Source organism: Vigna unguiculata, chromosome 8 (genome assembly GCF_004118075.2).
Source record: "Vigna unguiculata cultivar IT97K-499-35 chromosome 8, ASM411807v1, whole genome shotgun sequence".
Classification (NCBI taxonomy): domain Eukaryota; kingdom Viridiplantae; phylum Streptophyta; class Magnoliopsida; order Fabales; family Fabaceae; genus Vigna; species Vigna unguiculata.
The window spans coordinates 14,704,470-14,726,526 of NC_040286.1; the positions used below are offsets into that span (position 1 = coordinate 14,704,470).

The 22,057-nt window shown below is 39.0% G+C and overlaps 1 protein-coding gene and 1 pseudogene across 1 annotated transcript; both read right to left on the bottom strand.

Moving 5' to 3' along the window:
- Positions 1-3,867: 3,867 nt before the first annotated feature.
- LOC114194900 lies at positions 3,868-4,508 on the bottom strand (annotated as a pseudogene).
- A 15,387-nt stretch (positions 4,509-19,895) lies between these two features.
- Positions 19,896-20,632, bottom strand: LOC114194901 (loricrin-like). Its single transcript, XM_028085307.1, has 2 exons — positions 20,532-20,632; positions 19,896-20,223 (listed from the first exon to the last, which is right to left on the bottom strand). The coding sequence occupies exons 1-2, from the start codon at positions 20,630-20,632 to the stop codon at positions 19,896-19,898; spliced, it is 429 nt and encodes a 142-aa protein (XP_027941108.1).
- Positions 20,633-22,057: the final 1,425 nt, after the last annotated feature.

Below are 22,057 nucleotides of genomic sequence, written 5' to 3' on the forward strand. Positions count from 1 at the left end.
TGTTATACCACCCTAGTAAAGCTAATGTTGTAGTAGATGCCTTGAGTAGAAAGAGAGTTCATGTGTCGGCCATGATGATTAAGGAGTTGGAGCTGATAAAGCAGCTAAGAGACATGAATCTGGGACTTGATATCGAGGCAGGTCAGATACAGTGTAGCATGTTGAGGATCACTAATGAGTTCCTAGATGAGGTTCGGGTGGAATAGGGTAATGATCAGGAACTGGAGCAGATCATTAGTGAGTTGGGCACAGAGAAGAGGAAGGACTTCAGGATGGGCAGGGACGGTATTCTATGATTTAGGGAGAGGGTGTGTATTCCCAATAGTAGAGTCTTGAGGAAGATGCTCTTAGATGAAGGGCATAAGAGTCGTCTTAGCATACATCCAGGTATGACTAAGATGTACAAAGATTTGAAAGCTACCTTCTGGTGGACGGGCATGAAGACAGACGTGGCTGATTATGTCACTTCTTGTTTGGTATGTCAGAAAGTGAAGATTGAGCATCAGAGGCTGGGTGGCATGTTGGAGCCTCTGGATATTCCACAGTGGAAATGGGACAACATTTCCATGGACTTCGTTACACACTTGCCGAGATAGGTGAAAGGGCATGACTCGATCTGGGTAATAGTAGACAAACTGACGAAGTGTGCCCATTTCCTGCCGATTAATTAGAAGATGTCTATGGACAAATTGGCGGGTTTGTATGTCAGAGAGATCGTCAGGCTACATGGTGTGTCTGGGAGTATCATATCCGATAGAGACCCAAGGTTCACATCGAGGTTTTAGTAGTCTTTACAGAAGGCCTTGGGTACTCAGCTGAGAATGAGCTCAGCGTATCACCCTCAGACCGATGGGCAGTCTGAGAGGACTATACAGTCATTGGAGGATCTGCTGAGGACTATGCTGCCATTGGTAGTGTTCACATATAATAACAGTTACCATTCTAGCATTGGAATGGCACGATATGAGGCATTGTACAGTAGGAGATGTGGGACACCATTGTGTTGGCAGCATGATGGAGAGTTTGTGGTTCTTGGGCTAGAATTCTTGCAGCAGACTACTGAGAAGGTGAGAGTGATACAGGATCGGATGTGTGTGACTCAGAGCAGGCATAAATCTTATGCAGATAAGAGGAGGAGATCGCTTGAGTTTGAGGCAGGTGAGCATGTATTTCTCAGAGTGACGCCTACAACAAGAATTGGGAGAGCACTAAAGTCAAGGAATTTGACTCCTCAATTCATCGGCCCATACCAGATTACGAGGAGAATTGGACCTGCAACATACGAGATGGCTTTGCCACCACACTTGGCAAACCTACATAATGTCTTCCACGTATCACAGCTGAGGAAGTACATAGCAGATCCCACACATGTAATGGAGGAGGATGATGTCCAAGTGCGCGAGGACCTGACGATTGGAGTTGGACTAGTGAGAATCCTGGATTATCAAATCAAGCAACTCAAAGGGAAGGAGATCCGAACAATGAAGGTTCTCTAGGATGAAGCAACTCAAGAGATGGGGTGAGAGATGGAGGATCTTATGAGGAAATTTTATCCTCACCTATTCACTGGTAAGTTCTCTTTTTCGAGGACGGAAAATTTAAAGGTGGAGGAATGAAAGACCTGCAGAATTTAATTAATTAATTAATTAATTAATTAATTAATAAATGCGGGTGGGAAGATCATTTATGACATTAATTTTTGATTGGTATAATGTGAAAAAGTACTAGCTCAAGTGGTTGAGAGTACTTTAATTGTGTTAGAGGACTTGGGTTCGAATCCTATGTTTTGCTATTACCATGTAATTTATGATAAATTGGATAAATGTACTCTATTAATTGATGAAATTCTGCGTTTCTATAATTTTTCCAGAAACCGCCTGGCGGGTGATTAAGCACTGTTGGGCGAGACTTTGATTTTATGCTGGTTTTGGGTTCTGGAAAAAGAATTGCCTAGCGGTACTTTCCCGACCGCCAAGCGATGCGTGAATTATGCCCAGTCCTAGATTTTCTTTTTGAACTGCCTGGTGGGGATAAATTTCCGCCAGGCGACATGAACATTTTGGCTCTATTTGATTATTTTAGGGTTCTGGGAGATTTTGATGGGTGGAAAACCAGGGTAATTCGTTGGAGGATGGTTTCATGTTGAATTGCCTTCAGATCTCATGTTATGGATAGTTAATTCAAATGAAACAATGTTAAGTTGGGAAACGTTGAGGGTTTTGCTAATAAGTGAATTAAGGACGAACTTTTAAGGAAAATTGTGGGGATTACTTGAACGAATATGTGCGACGAGATTCACATGCTTGGGGACTGTGTAATGGAACAAAAACCATAGTTATGTACAAGACTTAAAGGTCTCAGAGCTTACGAGAATGAGAGTTCTTGGAGATTACAGGAACCATCTGGTGGTTCGTAGGACGCCGCTAGGCGTCGTATCATAGGGGTACAATTGAGTGTTTGATGAGTGGTGAGAGTCATGTGAGGTTAGATGTGAAATAATGGTATGATCGGGGATTGAGTGGAAATGGTCTAAAATGGAAAATCGTGGTTAAAAGTTTATACAGTTTAGAATATTGCATATGAGTGATTAGGACATAAGTGATGGTAAAATAGTATTGTGGAAGGATAGCTAAATATACAGTATTAGACACTAAATTGTAAAGAATATTTGAGATGAGTATTAGGTATTCCAGCACATGTTTATGTGCAAGTTACTTGGGCAAATTTGGGTTGTTAGTTGTGGAAAGGAACAAGGCATTGAGACACATGATTAGTAATGTTAGTTCTGGATTGTGAAAAGGACTCTATAATAGTGGTAATAGGCTTGGCAACAACTTACTGATAAGGAATCAAAGAGCAATCATAAGATGAGAAGGAAGAAGCTTAATTTCGTACTTGATTAGGTACGGTTGTAAAGTTAGGGAGTAATGATTGAGCCTTATTGTTGTTGGTAGCCGCAAAGTTATAAGATGATGGGAAGATAATCAGATAAATGTAGTGTAAGCAAATGTGCTTGGACTGTAGTAGAAACCAGAATTTTTGCAAACACTGTCATGGCGCCAGGCGATGATGTGTGAACCGTCAGGCGATAGCGTTGATCCAGTGGGTGATTAGACTTGAGGCACCTGACGATAGAGAGTTTCCGCCAAGCAATATCCGCTACAACAGTCACACCTGAAACCCGTGCGCCTGGCGGTAGGGTAGTCCGGCAGGCGGTATCTACAGTATTGGTATTTTTTTTAAGCGCTTGGTGCCTTGCGGTACGTGTCCCCCGCCAGGTGACCTGGAAGCTGATTGCGCCTAACGGTATGTGTCCCCCGCTAGGTTATTTGGCTGCTATGAGTCCTGGTTGTTAGGATCTGCAGGTGTGATCTACAAGGCTTTTTGGAGATGCTTCAAAGGTAAGATTGTTGGGTTCCTTGAGTTGACCTCGGAACGTATCCCTTGAGTTGAGCTCGGGATAAGGGTTAAGCACATAGCATTCCTCAAGTTGAGCTCGGAATGGCATCCTTCGAGTTGAGCTCAAGATGGCGGATGAACACGAGGAACCCTTGAGTTGAGCTCGGGTTGGCGAGTGTTGCCGGTGTGAGTGTGCTGGTTGTGGCCAGTATAGATGGGTTAAGATAGATTGCCCTCCTCAGTAAATAGCTGACGAGTTTGGTAGTCTTGGGACAATACGACTTATGTTGTATTTGGGAACTCCACCTAGCATTGCGATGTATGATCCGTAGCTATAAAAAAGATCCTAAAAGTGTATAGTATACACTATGGCATATTATAATCTGCAACAAAACAAAGGAATTACAGTTAAAGATATAATAATTGACAAATTATAATAATTTTTTTAAGTAAGTTGTATATCTCTTTTCAAAGATTTTCAAATATTTCTTTGTAAACCACATTGGTAGTTGTATTGCTTACTTTTCCATCTTCATCCAAAATTAAAATTTTGAGTTCTTTCTTTGTTGTGACTCTAGAAATTTCTACGTACAATTGTCCATGAGTAAAAACTGGACAAGGAAGATAAAGTCCAACTTTAGAAAGAGTTTGGCCTTTACTTTTGTTTATTGTCATTGCAAAGCATAAGGATATTGGAAATTTCCTCCTTTGAAATTTAAATGGGATGCTGGAATCAGAAGGTGTCAAGTTTATTCTTGGAATGAAAATTTTGTCACCAACATTTTTGCTTGTTATGACATAGCAGAGATCACATTCTTTCTCAAATCATTAACTTGCAACATTGTACCATTGCAAAGACCATTTGCTTGATCAATGTTTCTTAAAAGCATAATTGGTACGCCAACTTTCAATTTAATCCTATGATTTGGAATTCCTGAATATTTGATATCATTTAGAAACTCTTGAGTAAACCACTCACCTTGAATTTCTTGATCATCATAAATTTGTTCTTCACCAGGAATCAAAGATAAAATGAAGTCATTTACTTGTTCAACACTATCAATTGTAGGGAAAAGTATAGCACCGTCATCAAAGAAGTCAGGATTCATGATAATTTCAATTTAATTATTATTTTTTAATCATATGATTAATCACGTTCTCATGATATAATGCTTGAATTGTATTAATTAGCATGAAACATGAATGGGCATGATGGTTTAGCATTGACTTGGCATTGGTGAGGTCATGGGTTCAAACCTTGGAGAACCTAAATTAAACCTTATTTTTGGTATTTTTGGCTTTGGCTTGAATATGAAAAGTTGATGGAAATCCTAGATGAATAGGCAGCCATGGGTAGCTGAAAAACAGACCATAAAGGCCAAATAAATGGTAATTAACATCACTATTATGTCAATTTCGTTTTTGTGCAATTAAACCACCTTAAAGTCACATTTAAAAGGTAATTTGGAGAGGAGAAAAAGGTTTGGTTTGCTCTCTATTGGTACTGCACGTAAGGAGAGAAAAATCAGAGTGAAGAGAGTGAGTTGAGTGAATCTAGCAGCTCCGCACAGACCATGTATCATATATGTTTTAACAACCTTTGAAAGTTTTGGATACAGATCTGGATGAGGAAGTTCAGCAGAGATTACTTCATCTATGTGCTTTGCATTTTCTAACTTGTTTGAGTCACTCAACCATAATAATATTTGAGCATGTGGCAAACCTCTCTTTTGAAATTCAATTGTATACATACCTATAATTTGAAGATAATTAGTATACAAAACAATTGGCGGTAAAAAATCAAAATGATGGAAATGTAGTTTGTGTACCTGCATTGACTTTGCCAAAGAAATTATTCTTCTTGAAATTTGTCATCATTTGGTCTAATTTCATTTTAAAAACTTTACAAACAATGTTTGGCCTATCTGAAGTAGTTAAACCTCTTGATTTTACAAAATCAAGAATTTCAGGCCAATTGACATTACATGTGATTGTTATAAACAAATCTGGATAGCCATACCTCTTACAAATGGCCATAGCATCTTGGCAATTATTTAACATGTAACTCATGCCACTTGTAAATGAAGCTGGCAAAACTATACGTTTTCCAATGGAAGAAGGTTCAGTTTCACCTTTGTTAACAACTTCTTGTAACCCATTTAGAATATCACAACGAATGAGTTTTTGATTATTTCTTATAAAAGACAACCTTTGGGCTTCAATCATTGTGTAGGTGTCCACTAAAAATTGTTGAAACAATCTATGTGAGTGTATAACGTTACCAAATTCAACCTTTCTATCTTGTATTCTGAAAGCAATGAATTCTCGTAAAGAAATCTGAATTCTCTTTCTACTTTGACCATATCTTTGACAATCTCTATGGAGTATCCTCTGGATAACCATCCTCTCCATATGGAAAAATCAAAGGATATTGCAGAGGAAAGACAAATTGTATGAGTTTCATGTAGTCTCTTTAACTGACCACAAACTTTCTTGACAATGATGTCTCTTCCTACATCTAAAGTGCTCAAATCACCAACTATCAATGCTGCGACTTCATCTGCTATTCGGGTATTGTATACTCTAAGATCCTTAAAGCGATGTCTAAATAACCTCAATCCAAAATCTGATCGGTCATCATCATGTATAAAATCTCTTACTCTTTTGAATGATTGAGCAAGAACATTGTGTTTGTCAGTCATGTTTTTCAACTCTTCTATCAATGATTTATCAAATATGGATTGTTGTATATTAGACCTATAAAATTACAAAAGGATAAATAATATACAGAATGATTCATAAAAAAAAAGTATGTAGGCATACCAAAAGTGACTAACTTTGTTTGTTGTTTCATTTTCTGTGTCATAAATATATAGTTGTGCAAATTTTGGACTTGATCCTTTATCGGGCAATAAACTTCCAATGCGATGGTAATTTTGACCACTAAGAATAAACTGAGGAGGACCACATCCATCATTGATTGAGGAATGAATTTTCACACCAATGTTGGTATCGCACAGCGGAATGTTTAAGCATTTGGACAAAAACCAAGAGGAAGGTGAATTAGGTTCTTAATAAAAATTGTGCTTTTAATATTTTCCCTTTTAATATCAAAGATCAATTAAAATTCTTTCCTTTATTTTAATAAACACAATAAAATAAAAAGAGTAGAGAAGAGAAAATTGCACAAAGTAGTTATACTGGTTCAGATCAAAAGACCCTACGTCCAGTTGTTAATCTTTCAAAAACGAGATTAACTAAATCACTAAAATAAACCAAACTTACAATCAATGATAAGAAAGATTAGGGTTTAGAAAACACCTCTCTTGAATCACACAAGAGATGAAGACACCTCCCTTGAAATCCACAAGGGATGAAAACACCTTCCTTGAATCACACAAGGAATGAACACCTCCTTTGAATCCCACAAAGGATGATCGGCTTCTCCTAGCAACAGCAGCAGCACTCAATCACTCAAGATCCCACTTGATGAAAGTTATCGCTCTACCCACACTAGGTTTTTCAAAGCCTTCCCACAGAGAGTTCTCAAGTACTCAAACTTCTCTAACTTCTGTTTTTTTAATGAAAGCCTACCACTCTATTTATAGAAGCCTATTTAGAAATTAGGTTAAGGATATGAAAAGTTAAGTCACAACTGCCATAGATAATCGATTATCATAAGTGATAATCGATTACCACAGAAACTTTTATGAAAATATTTTTCTTGCTGTGATAATCTATTATCAGTCAGGATAATCTATTATCAGCAGGTTATAATCGATTATCAGCAGTGATAATCGATTATTCCAGAGGCTTTTCTCAAAAATCAGTTTTAATTGAGATGATCGATTATTACTAAGAATAATCGATTATTCTAGTGAGTTTTGCAAATAAATAAAATTCTCTTAATGCTCTACTACATGGGTTTTGCCTTTTGACTCTTGACATACTAATTTAACTATTTCAAATAACATACACATATTACAAAACCTAAATAACTAAACCCATAAGTCTTCAATGTATCTCTTGAATCGAAGCATTCTTTTAAGTCTTCAACATTTTTCCATGCATCATCACCAAGTCTTCCATATTTCTTCATAAGTCATCATCATCATCAAAACTCTTTATTGGAGGAAGATGCTCATCTTCTTCTTTTTGTCAACAACTAATTGATGTAAATGAGAACATGTTGTTGTAACTTCTTATGTACTGTAAGAAATATTGGCTTGTAGTGTCTTTCACCTTTCAACAACTTTTGAAGCAATTGAGGAGGTTTCTTCAACAATGGAAGTTGGACTTTTCCCTTTTGACAACAAAGAGAGAAATCAACTTGTTTTAATCTTTTGCATTTATCAGATCTTTCTTCGTACCACAATTGAGCTTGACAATAGGGACACTCAATGGAACAGTCCCCTACATCAACATTTGCTAAGTACATAAAAAACAATATGTTATTAATTAAAAGATATTTATATTTATATGTACAGTATAATAATATAAATTGGCTAAAAAGTAGTGTTCAACCTTGAACTTCAGCTCTTGAATATAAATCAGAGGAGAAAGACCCAATTAGATAATCTAAAATAAAATGAAAAAAACAATTATTAATAAAGGAAAATAAAAAATAAAAATAATTTTTTATAATCAACCATTATTGATTACCATGATTCTAATCTTCATCAAGATTATTGTCAAAATCCAATATCTTTGAAATAAGTGTAATAACTTCCTGAAGAGAAGGCTGCCCAATTTTACAGCTTCTAAATATTGAGATGATTTACTTGATCTTGCACTGGTATAGCATGGCAGCTTACATATGTCTAAATATTGATTTAAACATTAGCAGCATGAATTTGTAACAATAAGAGTAATTAAAGTATTCAAATTAATTTTGTTAATAGTACAAATTACTACGACTTTGGTTCTCTTCAACATAAAAAAGATTAACAACTTCAGAATAAGAAGAAGAATCCACAAAAGCAGGAATGAAGCTGCTACCAACAAATTCTTGATCTAACTTGTTAGTAAGTTTATCCAACAGTGGTTGTGTATTATGACAGTCACTTTGAACCATATCTACAAGTATAGACATGAAATATAAAATGATGATATATTAATTTGTAACTGTTTTCTTATTTGATATTCTATGAATTTGTTCTTATTTCACATTTAAGTACTGTGAAATAGAGACATGATTATAACTTGGATTGTTACTTTTGTTGTTAATGTTGGTTTTGTGCAAAATTGGACCATTGGTGATTTCAATTGAATTACCAACCATTCCAGACCCAATGGAGGTAGAACCATGAATTTTTTTACATGAAATGTTAGTAATTATTAGTAATACAAAAACTATTAAAGGAATTAAAATAAAGATAAAATAATATTAGATTTATCAGGCATGATATTACTTTTTTCTGCAATCTTTTGATTCGTAATAACTTTCCTTCTTGTTCTTGCATTCTTAGAATTAAGTTGGTCAATGTCTGCAAATTGAAATTAAACAAAATTAAATAAAAATGTATCCACTTTAAAATACAAAGATTACATTAAATATAAAGATGAATGAGACATTTTGCATTTCAATTTCATTATTGGGAATTTCAATGAAATTTAAATTCAGTGAACAAACTTACCACGACATGTCAACTCCAACAATGGCTTTCTATTTGAAGATTGAATTGCTTGATCATGTAGGTTTCTATCTTCACTGACAGTAAAGGAGTTGTTGATAGTTGAATTTAGGGTAATATTTTCATTCCATACTGCGAGAATGGTTCAAAAATAAGAAGAGAGCATAATAGATAAAGATCATTTGAAATAAAATTGTTAAACAATGTAATCCAAACTGTTAAACTTTAGCAGTAAAAACAATCTTAGTATGGAATCCAAGTAATAAAGTAATTGCATGTGTTGCATTTTTTATATGAATACCTAAAAAAAATAGGTATAATTAGTCATATGGTACCCAGTTTGGGGCTAGGGTGTCAAATAGGTACCTTGTTTAAAAAAAGTGTGAATTGTATCCCAAGTTTTGAAAAAGTGCTTCAATTAGGTCCCTTTTAGACAGAGTTGACTAACACCGTTAGTCAACGTGCCACGTCTTAGTCTGTGGTTTTTTTAATTTTTTTAGATTTTTTTTAAAATTTTAAAATTTTTTTTAAAATTTTTTGAAAAAAATAATAAAAATGCCACGTGTCACGTCCCTGTGCCACGTGGCATTTGTTAGTGCCACGTGTCAGTATCACTATCAGATGCCATTGTGTTGATTTCGATTTAGTCCCCATATATGTTTTTTTGTTTCAATTTAGTACCTAAGTGTGTGTATCTGAGTCAATTTTGTCCCAATTTTTTTTAATAATTAAAATCCATTTTTTTATAAAATTAAAAGTAATTAAGTATAAAAGTTTAACAAAAATTAAGTATTTGATATTTATATTAAAATTTATTGGTAAAAGTCATTTTATTAAGTCATTTTTAATGATAAAAAAAATTAGTATAACATTCAAACCAATAGATATTTTGGTTAAACATTAGTAAGAGACAATATTGTTCTATTTAAAAAAAATTAAAAAACATGAGTACTTAATAAAAAATTAATTAATAAAGTAATATTTTAAAAAGTCATTTTTAATAAAAAATATTAGTATATCATTTATATAAATTTGGTCTGAAATTGAGAGGAACAATATAAATATTAGTACTTAATTTTATAAAAATATTTATACTTAATTATCTTTGTTCCTACAGAGAACAAAGAAGATGAGTTAGGCACAAGCGTCACCTTACCATGTAGTCCGCTATCTCCTCAGTTGGCTTCTTCCCGGTTGGTATATGTCGGTTTGGACCCAGAAGGGGTTACCTGCAGAAAGGACTCTGAAGCTCAAGTGAGTCAAAACTCTCAAAAAGGTCAACTCTGTGATTAATGAATGCGTACCTTTAATTATTGGGGTCCACGAGTATTTATAGAGCATTAATTATGTCTGGTTATTCTCTGGGTCGGGCCTTGGCTTGGGCTTTGGCTTTGCGAGAGTTTTGTATTCAGAGATCTTGTGTGCATTTTACTGTCTGACTAGTTCCCAATTTCAGCCGACATCTTTCCGTAAACACGAAAAAGGTATGTCTAGTAGCGATAGTATATCGTTGTCCACATCTAGTAGTGAGAGTATGGGGTCGGAGAGGAGTAGAGATAGGCAAGTAGATGAAGAGGGTACTAGTTCCGGAGGTATGACGAGTAGGATTCCCATGGAGACGGTAAGGGAGGTTCGAGAAGATCCCCCTGAAGAATTGGCTGAGAGTGACTGGCCAGCCAAAGGCGGTTACGGGTGGGCGGCTGCCAATGTCCGTAATCAATCATCTTTGTTCTGGTGGTCTCGTTTATTGAACTCCTGGTTGAACTGTACGCTCGTCATCTCGAAGGGGGTAAGCGGTGATATTGTTTCCCTGGAGAGGGTTAGCACCGTTGACCGTGTGTGTCACGGGCAGGAGGGGCTGTGGAGAAATTCTTTTATATGTACATGTGTCACTTTTCGCAACTACATGTACGACTACCGTTTGATGATTTTACTATGGGTGTGTTGCGCGCATTGAACGTGGCACCTACACAGTTGCACCCGAATAATTGGGCTTATTTGCAAGCTTTCCACGTCTTGTGTCAATCTCTATATCTGGAGCCTTCTCCTTACGCTTTTTTGTACTTCTACGACACCAAACCCCGTCAGCCGACTACTTGCCTGTCTCTGATAAGTCGTCCTAGTATCAGTAGGTTGGATGCATTTTCCCAGTCTTTCAAGCACTTCAAGGACGGGTACTTCAACGATGTTGTGAAGAAAGAAAGCAAACCTCATTTCTTGAATGCAAATGGGAGTACAAAATTCCCATTTAGCTGGACAGGTAGTCCTTCTCAATACAAGGATATGGGGATGGATGAGTTATCGGCGGGGGATAAGGAGGTGGTGGGAATCTTAATGAAGTGTGTAGTTCACAGCGCAGGGATGGTTCGCCAATTTCAACTGGTATCATGGCGTTTGCGCCGTAAACTAGGCTAAAAAGGGATTCGTTTGTTGCTGATTGAGGGGTGCACCTGTAAGCCCATAGCACTTCTACTAACTCTTCGGGCCATCGACCTTTGGCGTTGTCTAGCCGTTTGCGCAGTTCCATTAGGATAACCTTGTTGGCCGCCTTTGCTTGTCCATTAGTTTGTGGGTGTTCCACAGAACTTGTGATGTGTTTTATGTCCAGGCCAGTGTAGAATTTTGATAGCTCCTTATCTATAAATTGTTGGCCATTGTCAGTAATGATGGTGTGTGGGACGCCATATCTGCATACGATGTCCTTCCAAACAAACTGTTGAACCTGCTGGGCCGTGATAGTGGTTAATGGTTTGGCTTCTATCCATTTGGTGAAGTAGTCGACGGCTACAATCAGAAATTTTACTTGTCCCTTGCCAGGTGAGAAGGGACCAAGTATATCCATTGCCCATTTTGCGAAGGGCCATGGGGATATTATGTGATGGAGTTATTCCTGCTTTTGGTGGATGAGGTTGCCATGTTTTTGGCATGGTTTGCACTTTCTGACATAGTCCTGGCAGTCTACTTCTATGGTTGGCCAGAAGTACCCGACTCTAAGTACTCTAGTGGCCATGGTACGTGCACCGGAATGGTAGCCGCAAATGCCTTCGTGTAGTTCTTTAATGATATACTATGCTTGCTCTACCGTGACACATTTGAGGAGGGGTTGGCCGTATCCGCGTTTGTAAAGGTCATCGCCTGTCATGGTATACCTGGCGGCCTTAGCCAGCCAAGTTTTGTCCGCATCTTGTGGGGGGTTGCCAGTTTTTAGGTATTGGATATAGGGGGTGGTCTAGCTGTGGTTTTAGGGAGGAGCGGTGCTATCCGTTGGGGAGTGGATTAGGTTTTGACAGGTATGTGTTATGGAGGGTATAGATAGTGTTTGCGGCAACATGGATCGGTGGCGAACTTTTAATTTGGTGTTGGCTAATTTAGAGAGGATGTCGGCTCTGATGTTGTCGGTTCTTGGGATGTGTTCGATGCGGACTCACTCAAAGGCGGATTGAATGAATGTTCGGACCAAATGGTAATATTGTAGAAGGATGGGGTGTTTAATCTGGAATTCGACATTTAGGTTTCCTATAGTGAGTTTGGAGTCGGTTTTGCATGTCAGCGTCTTGACACCTACTTCACGGGCAAGGGAAAGGCCGGCGAGGATAGCTTCGTATTCGGCTTGATTGTTGGACGTTTTGAAGGCAAAGTGAAGGGATTTTTCGATGAGGATGTCGTTGGGTTCTTCTAATACAATGCCAGCACCGACACCTTTTAGGTTTGAGGAACCATCTACATGAAGTGTCCATTGGTCCTATGTGGGGGTGTGCTGGAGGTCGTTAATAAAATCTAAGAGGCATTGAGCTTCGATGGGGCCATGGGGTTCGTAGCGAATATTGAATTCTGACAGCTCGACGGCCCAGGATAACATTCGTCCGGCTATATCTGGTTTTTGCAAATTTTTTTAGATTGGGTAGTCGGTTTTGACGGTGATGCTGTGGTTTTGGAAGTATGGGTGTAAGCGGCGAGCTGCGTGGACTAAAGATAAAGCCAACCTCTCTACCATTTGATATCTGGTTTCGGGATCCTACAGTGTCCTGCTAACAAAGTAGACAGGATGTTGCGTGCCTTCTATCTCTTGGACGTGCGCGACGTTGACGGTGTAGTCGGTGGCTGTGATGTATACGAGTAAGGGTTGGTGGGTGTCCGGCTTGTGGAGGATAGGTGGTGAGGTGAGGGTGGTTTTCAGTTTTTGGAAGGTTTGTTCACAATCATCAGTCCACGTGAACCGGGTGGATTTCTTTAAGAGTTGGACTGTGGGTTGGGTTTGTTCGGCCAGCTTGGGTAGGAAACGGAAAATGGCTGTGAGGCGGCCTTTGAGCCATTAGACCTCCTTGATGGTAGCGGGGCTGCGCATCTCGATGATGGCCTTGCATTTTTCTGGATTGGCTTCTATGCCGTGCTGGGTCAGCATAAAACCAAGGAACTTACCCCGGTCGACGCTGAATACACACTTGTCTCGGTTAAGGCGAAGGTTGTATTGGTGTAGTGCAGAGAAGATTGCTAATAGGTCCTCAGTATGTTGGTGGTGACTTGGAGACTGTACAACCATGTCGTCAACATATACTTCGACATAGTGTCCCATTAGGTGACTGAAAACATTGTCCATCAGCCGTTGGTAGGTAGCTCCAGCGTTTTTGAGACCAAAAGGCATTACTTTATAGAAGTAGTTGGCATCGTCCGTGATGAAGGTGGTTTTGTGCATGTCAGATACGGCCATGGGGATTTGGTTGTATCCGGAATATGCATCTAAAAAGCTAAGTACCTTATTCCATACCGCATCGTCAACGAGTCGATCAATGTTGGGTATGGGGTAGGCATTGCGAGGGCAAAGCTTGTTTAGATTCGTGTAGTCCACACACATTCGCCATTTGCCATTAGCTTTCTTCACCAAGACTACATTAGAAAGCCAAGTGGTGTATTGAGCTTCTTCTATGAATCCTGCGTTCAATAGTTTATCGGCTTCAACATTAGCTACTAGCCGACGTTCTTCGCCAAGTTTGCGTTTTTCTGGGATACGTAGCGGGCTTCTTTATAGATGGATAGTTTGTGGGATGCCACTAGAGGGTCCACCCCAAGGAGATCGACGACTGACCAAGCGAAAAGGTCTGTGTTGTTGGTGAGGATGGGTGTGATGATGGCACGCTCAGCAGAGTTCAAATCGGTGCCTAGGTTGATAGAGTGGCCGTTGGGAAGCTCTAGAGGGGAGGTCTCCTCAACTGGCTCGAGACGAACATCCCGGCCTACTCTAGGGTCGAGATCTTCGCCTGACAGGGCGATGCCGAAGTCAGGTGGTCGCTCAATTTGGTTGGTTTGTTGATTAGGGAGTTGTGGGCGCACGCTGGCCATGTAACATTCGCGTGCCAAGCGTTGGTCGCAATGGATGGTGAGGATGTCACCAGAAGGAGAAGGGAACTTCATGGCCAAGTGGGGGTGGAGACGACAACGCCAAGGGTGTTCAGGGAAGGACGACCCAGGAGGATATTGTAGGATGTTGGCGCGTCGACGATAAGGAAGCGAATTGCGATGGTTTTGGTTTGGGTCCCCTCGTGAAAGACGGTGTGGAGGTCGATGTAGCCACGGATGGATACTTGTTCGCCAGAGAAGCCATAGATCGGCTCGTCATACGGGACCATGGCGGTTTCCGGAAGTTAAAGCTTTTGGTAGGTGGCTTAGTAGAGGATGTCAACGAAGCTGCCCTGATCAACAAGGACTTTCTGAACGGCGTAGTTTTCGATTTCAACAGTGATGACCATGGGGTCATCTTGTTGATGTTCAAGGCCATGAAAGTCGTCATCTGTGAAGATGATAGGAGGCATGCGGCGTCTGTGGTGGGAATGGGTGATATGGTTGATGGATTGGATATGGCAGAGGTGTCTCTTTCTGGCAGAAGAAGTGGATCCTCCACTAGCGAAGCCACCAGAGATGGTGTTGATGGTGCCACGTAGGGGAGGGTCGGCGAGGGTGATGTCGGTGCGGGCCGGTTCGGGTTCTTGGTTGGTGGGTTGGGCGGGGCGTCTGTCGTGACGGGAATCATGTGGAGGGCGTCTATGGTCGGATCGAGGGGGGTAGCGAGATCGAGAGGAAGAGGAATGGTCATCTCTGCAGATGAAATGGCGAAAGTGGCCAGCACGGACCAGTTCTTCTATTTTATTCTGGAGTGCTTTGCATTCTTCTGTAGTGCCACCATGGTTGCGGTGGTAGCGGTAATATTTTGTCATGTCTGCCTTAGGAGGGGTGGTTGTCTTGCAAGGTGGAGGGATTAGGTTAGCTTGTAGGGCCTCATCGAGAATGTGAGAGCGAGCTACGGTAAGGGGGGCATATCTGGTGAAGCGAGGTTGGTGAGGCTCGCGAGGGCGGGCATCAGGGCGGGGAGGCTGCGGGGTAGGGTTCGCGGTGGTGGCTGCATAGTCATTGCAGAATTTGGTGTGGAGGGTTTGCATTTCCTCCATGCGGACGTAGTGGGCTGCACGTAGTTTGAGTTCGTGCATAGAGACAGGTGGGTGGAGGTAGAGGTTGTTGGCGAAGGGGCCGGGTTGTAGGGTAAGTGCCTTGCACTAGAGGATCATCTCCTGGTTTAGGTGTGGGGTGCGAAGAGCTGCCTTACTGAAGTGATCTATGAACGCTCTGAGTGGTTCGCCTTGTTCTTGTCTAATGCCCAGGAGGGAGATTGTGGTAGTTTGGTGTAGGTGGCTGCCAGCAAGGTGGGTCGAGAACATATGGGAAAGAACGTCGAAACTGTCGATGGAGTAAGGCGGAAGGGTTATGAACCATTCTAGGGCAGGGCCTTTGAGGGTGGTGGGGAAGGCTTTGCAGAAGACTACATCTTGGGACGTGTACAGGGCGACATGGGTGATGTAGACTTTGAGGTGCTCGTTAGGGTCAGTTTCGCCAGTATAGCGATCCAAGGTGAAAGGTTCCCACTGGGTAGGAAGGGGGGTGTTGGCGATGAAGTCGGTGAAGGGGTGACGACATCTGGGTTGGTGGGGAGGTAGCAGATGGGGTGGGACGGGATGGTTGATCATAGCGGGAACATGTGGCACGTTGACTAACGGCGTTAGTCAACTCTGTCTGAAAGGGACCTAATTGAAGCACTTTTTCAAAAATTGGGATGCAATTGAACTTTTTTAAACCGAGTACCTATTTGACACTCTAGCCCCAAACTGGGTACTATACGACTAATTATAACCAAAATATAATTACGCAAATTTCACACCTAAAATATTTTTACAGCCATTTGACACCTAAAATATTTTTACACCCATTTGACATCTATTTATTTTTACTCTCATTTGGCACCTACAATATTTTCACACCCATTTAACACCTATTATATTTTTACTCCAATATGACACGTAAAATATTTTTACACCCATTTGACACCGAACTTTTTTTATTCCCATTGGACACCTAAAATCTTTTTGCACCTATTTGACTCCTCTAATATTTTTACTATCATTTGACACCTAAAATATTCTTACACCCACTTGACACCTATATTCTTTTTACACCCATTTCACACCTAATATATTTTTACACCCATTTGACACCTAAAATATTATTACACTCATTTGACGCCTGTAATATTTTTACTACCATTTGACACCTAAAATATTTTTACACCCATTTGACATCTAATTTTTTTACCCCCCATTTGACACCTAAATTATTTTCACACCTATTTGACACCTATTATATTTTTACTCTCAATTGACACCTAAAATATTTTTACACCCATTTGACACTTGATTATTTTTTACTACCATTTTCACAACTAAAACATTTTGGCACCTATACGATACCTGCAATATTTTTACTACCATTTGACACATAAAATTTTTTTCCACCCAATTGAGACGTAAAATATTTTTACGCTAATCTCAAACTCTAAAATATTTGTATACCCAATTGAGACATAAAATATTTTTACCCTAATTTCATACATAAAATATTTTTACAGCCATTTGAGACGTAAAATATTTTCACACCCATTTGACATCTGATATTTTTTACTCTCATTTGACACCTAAAATATTTTCACACCTATTTGACACCTATTACATTTTTACTCCCACATGATACCTAAAACATTTTTACACCCATTTGACACCTAACTACTTTTTACTCCCATTTCACACCTAAAACATTTTTGCACCTATTTGACACTTGTAACATATTTACTACCATTTGACACCTAAAATACTTTTACACCCACTAGACACGTATATTTTTTTTACTCCCATTTCACACCTAATATATTTTTACACTCATTTGACAACTAAAATATTTTTACACCTATTTGACACCTCAGTTTTTTTTACACCCATTTGATACCTAAAACATTTTTGTACCTATTTGACACCTGTAATACTTTTACTACCATTTGACACCTAAAATTTTTTTACAACCAATTCAGACATAAAATATTTTAACAGCCAAATTAGACGTAAAATATTTTTCCACTAATTTCACACCTAAAATATTTTTACACCCATTTGACATCTAATTTTTTTACCTCCCATTTGACACCTAAATTATTTTCACACCTATTTGACACCTATTATATTTTTACTCTCAATTGACACCTAAAATATTTTTCCACCGATTTGACACCTGATTATTTTTTACTCTCATTTCACACCTAAAATATTTTTTACCCAATTGAGACATAAAATATTTTTACCCTAATTTCATACATAAAATATTTTTACAGCCATTTGACACCTAAAATATTTTCACACCTATTTGACACCTATTACATTTTTACTCCCGCATGACACCTAAAACATTTTTACACCCATTTGACACCTAACTACTTTTTACTCCCATTTGACACCTAAAATATTTTTGCACCTATTTGACACTTGTAACATATTTACTACCATTTGACACCTAAAATACTTATACACCCACTAGACACGTATATTTTTTTTACTCCCATTTCACACCTAATATATTCTTACACTCATTTGACACCTAAAATATTTTTACACGCATTTGAGAACTAAAATCATTTTCCACTCATTTGACGCCTAAAATATTTTTACAACCATTTCACGCCTAAAATCATTTTACACCCATTTGACACCTAAAATTTGTTTATACTTAATTGAGATGTAAACTATTTTTATGCTAATTTCACACCTAAAATATTTTTACACCCATTTGAGATGTAAAATATTTTTACACCCATTTGACACCAAATTTTTTTTACTCCCATTTGACACCTAATATATTTTTACACCTATTTGATACCAAAGTTTTTTTTACACCCATTTGATACCTAAAACATTTTTGCACCTATTTGACACCTGTAATATTTTTACTATCATTTGACACCTAAAATTTTATACACCCAATTCAGACGAAAAATATTTTTACACTAATCTCACACAAAATATTTTTACACCCAATTGAGACAAAATATTTTTACGCTAATTTCACACCTAAAAAATATTTTTACACCCATTTGACATCTAATTTTTTACTCCTATTTGACAGCTAAAATATTTTTACACCTATTTGACACCTATAATATTTTTACTCCCATTTGACACCTAAAATATTTTTACACCTATTTGACACTAGAGTTTTTTTTACACCCATTTGATACCTAAAATATTTTTGTACCTATTTGACACCTGTAATATTTTTACTACCACTTGACAACTAAAATTTTTTTACACCCAATTGAGACGTAAAATATTTTTATGCTAATCTCACACCTAAAATATTTTTACAACCATTTGAGGCGTAAAATATTTTACACCTATTTGACATCTGATATTTTTTCCTCTCATTTGACACCTAAAATATTTTCACACCTATTTGACACCTATTACATTTTTAGTCCCACATGACACCTAAATTATTTTTACACCTATTTGACCCCTACCTTTTTTTTTACTCCCATTTGACACCTAAAACATTTTTGTACCTATTTGACACCTCTAACATATTTACTACCATTTGACACCTAAAATACTTTTACACCCATTAGACACGTATATTTGTTTTACTCCCATTTCACACTTAATATATTTTTACACCCATTTGACACTTAAAATATTTTTACACGCATTTGAAAACTAAAATTCTTTTACACTCATTTGACACGTAAAATATTTTTATCACCATTTCACGCCTAAAATCATTTTACACCCATTTGACACCTAAAATTTGTTTATACTCAATTGAGATGTAAAATATTTTTATGCTAATTTCACACCTAAAATATTTTTACACTCATTTGAGATGTAAAATACTTTTACACCCATTTGACACCAAATTTTTTTTACTCCCATTTGACACCTAAAATATTTTTACACCTATTTATAATATATTTACTCCCATTTGACACCTAAAATATATTTACGACCATCACCACAACCACCACCACCACCACGACAACCACCATCATGACCAACACCACCACCACGACAACCACTACCAACTCGGGCACAACCACGACCACTACCACGACCACCACCACCACCATAACCACCACCACCACCACTACGACAGCCACCAACACCACCACCACCACCACCACCCAACCACCACCACCACCACAACCACAACAATCACCACCACCATCACCACGACCACCACCATGGCTAGCACCACCACCACCACCACGGCTACCAGCATGGCAACCACCAGGGCAATCACCACTACCACCACCACCACCACCCCGACCACCACCAGGGCAATCACCACTACCACCACCACCACCACCCCGACCACCACCACCACAACCATCACCATTACGACCAGCAACACCACCACCCCCACGAGCACGACCACCTGGGCACCACCACCACCACCACGCCAACCACCGCCAGCACCACCACCACCACCACCACCACTACCACCCTAACCACCACCACCACCACAACCATCATCACTACCACTACCACGACCACCACCATGGCAACAAACAGGGCCATCACCACCACCACTACCACCACCACCGCGACTACCACCACGAGCATCGAAACCACTATCACAACCACCATCACATCCACCACCACCACCACCGCGGCTTCCACCATCACCAACACCATGGCCAGGAACCCCACCATAACCACCACCACCACCATGGCTACCAACACTACAAATTTGACAACCACGTTGACGACGACCGCCACCACCATCACAGCCACCACCACAACAACCACTATGACCAACACCACCACCACCACTACCACAACCACAACCACCACCACAGCCACCACCCCCACCACCACCATAGCCACCACCAGAACAACGACCAACACCACCACAACCACCACCACCACCACCACGTCGAAATACCATCACCACCACTGTAACTACCACGGCCACCACAACCACCACCACCACGTCGAAAGACCACCACCACCACCACGGTAACTACCACGGCCACCACCACCACTACCACAACCATAACCATCGCCACTAACACAGCCACCACCACCATCACCCCCATAAATACCACGACCGGAGAGATTCAAAATTAAACACCATAACCTCGCCTTCCGTTGTGTTTTCCCTGGCCTTCCGCGAGTTTTAATCGGTGGAACACCGATTGGAGAGGTTTTTCGGTGAGTACCACGACGGAGGAGCCTCATCAAGTGGTATTCAGAACCACTCGATTCTCAAATATCGTGAAAGCTAAGTATTCGAGCATTATCTTTACTGTTTTTCTCTTTATATGTTCGATTTTGTCTTGTTCTATATTCGTTTGAGTCATTTTTGCTTCTCTGGTGTTGATTTTGTGCTCTTGATATGTTTTCCTTGCTAAAATTGATTCAAATTTTGTTGATCTAATTTTCTGAATCAATACCGTGATACATTGTCATAGCTCTCTAAATCTGCTGCTCAAATGCATGTCTTAGGTTTGATTTCATTTTTTTTTACGTAGGTTTAAAATTTTATGATCTCTGTTTTGTCTTGGGAATGTTTAATTTGTTTTATATGTTGTTGATTCCATAGATGTGTGCCTACAATGTGTTTTGTTCACTATTTCGCATCTTATTCAGTTCATGTTTTGTGTTTGACTCATTAGTTTCTGTTCTGGTATGTGTTATGGAGTTCTAATATTGCTAGTAGATCAATGGAAATATTCTGCAGTGCTTCATCTTTTCACTGCTCGTGTTTAATTTCTACTTAAAGTGCTCTTGTTTCAATTTGTGTGCATATATCTTTGCATTTCACTTTGAATATGTTGCTTTACTGAAATTGAAACTATTGGCCAAGTTGTGACTGAAGCCTTTCATGCGCATTCCATCACATTGTACTCTAATTCATATCAGAATCTATGTGTGGAAATGCAAGCTTGGTCCGTGAAAGCATAGGCATTATAAGTACTTTGTTTACTACAGTCTTTTATTCCTTCACAGATGATTAAATCTTGGTTTTGTGCTCAAATGTTGTTGCTGGACTAGTATATTTGTTTAAGTTTGAGTGTTGTATCAATATATTTGAGCATTCACGGGTTTCATGTTCTTTCTGCAATTTAGATTTGCTTTGATCAATTCATATCCAGATTTTGGACATCTTGCTTGGTCGTTGGAATCTAAATGGAAACTGCATTTGCTTTACTTGTGTGTCTGCTTAATCACATGTTATTGTTTCTGTGGTTAGCCTAGTTATCTGTCTTGAATGTTGATTAATCTTTTGTTGCTTTACAGCTTATGTTTCCGCAGATTATGTGCATTAAAAATTGTTGCAGTATAGTTCATTCATTCAGTCTGTGACAAACATTTGTCTGCTATTGTAACTTATTTCCTTTGCTGCAACTATGTGCACTAGTTTAGAGTTATCCATGTCTCTCAATTGCATATGTGCTTATATTCTGTAATACCAAGTTCAATCTGTGAACATTCTGTTTGCTACATCTTCAATGGTCTTTCTTGTGAGTGAAGTTGTTCGGCCATTTCTATTTCATTGCATCAGCATTAGTTTTGTTGATTAATTGCTTGTTGTTGTTCTCTTCGTGTTTTATGAAATTTGGTGCCTCAACTTGGTTTTTTCAGATTCTAAGTCTTCATCCC

Coding starts and splice junctions, on each gene's coding strand:
- LOC114194901 (XM_028085307.1), bottom strand. CDS start 20,632: ATGAGGCTCCTCCGTCGTGGTACTCACCGAAAAACCTCTCCAATCGGT. Junction 20,224..20,531: donor AAAACACAACGGAAGGCGAG/GTTATGGTGTTT, acceptor TGGTTGTGGTAG/TGGTGGTGGTGGTGTTGGTC.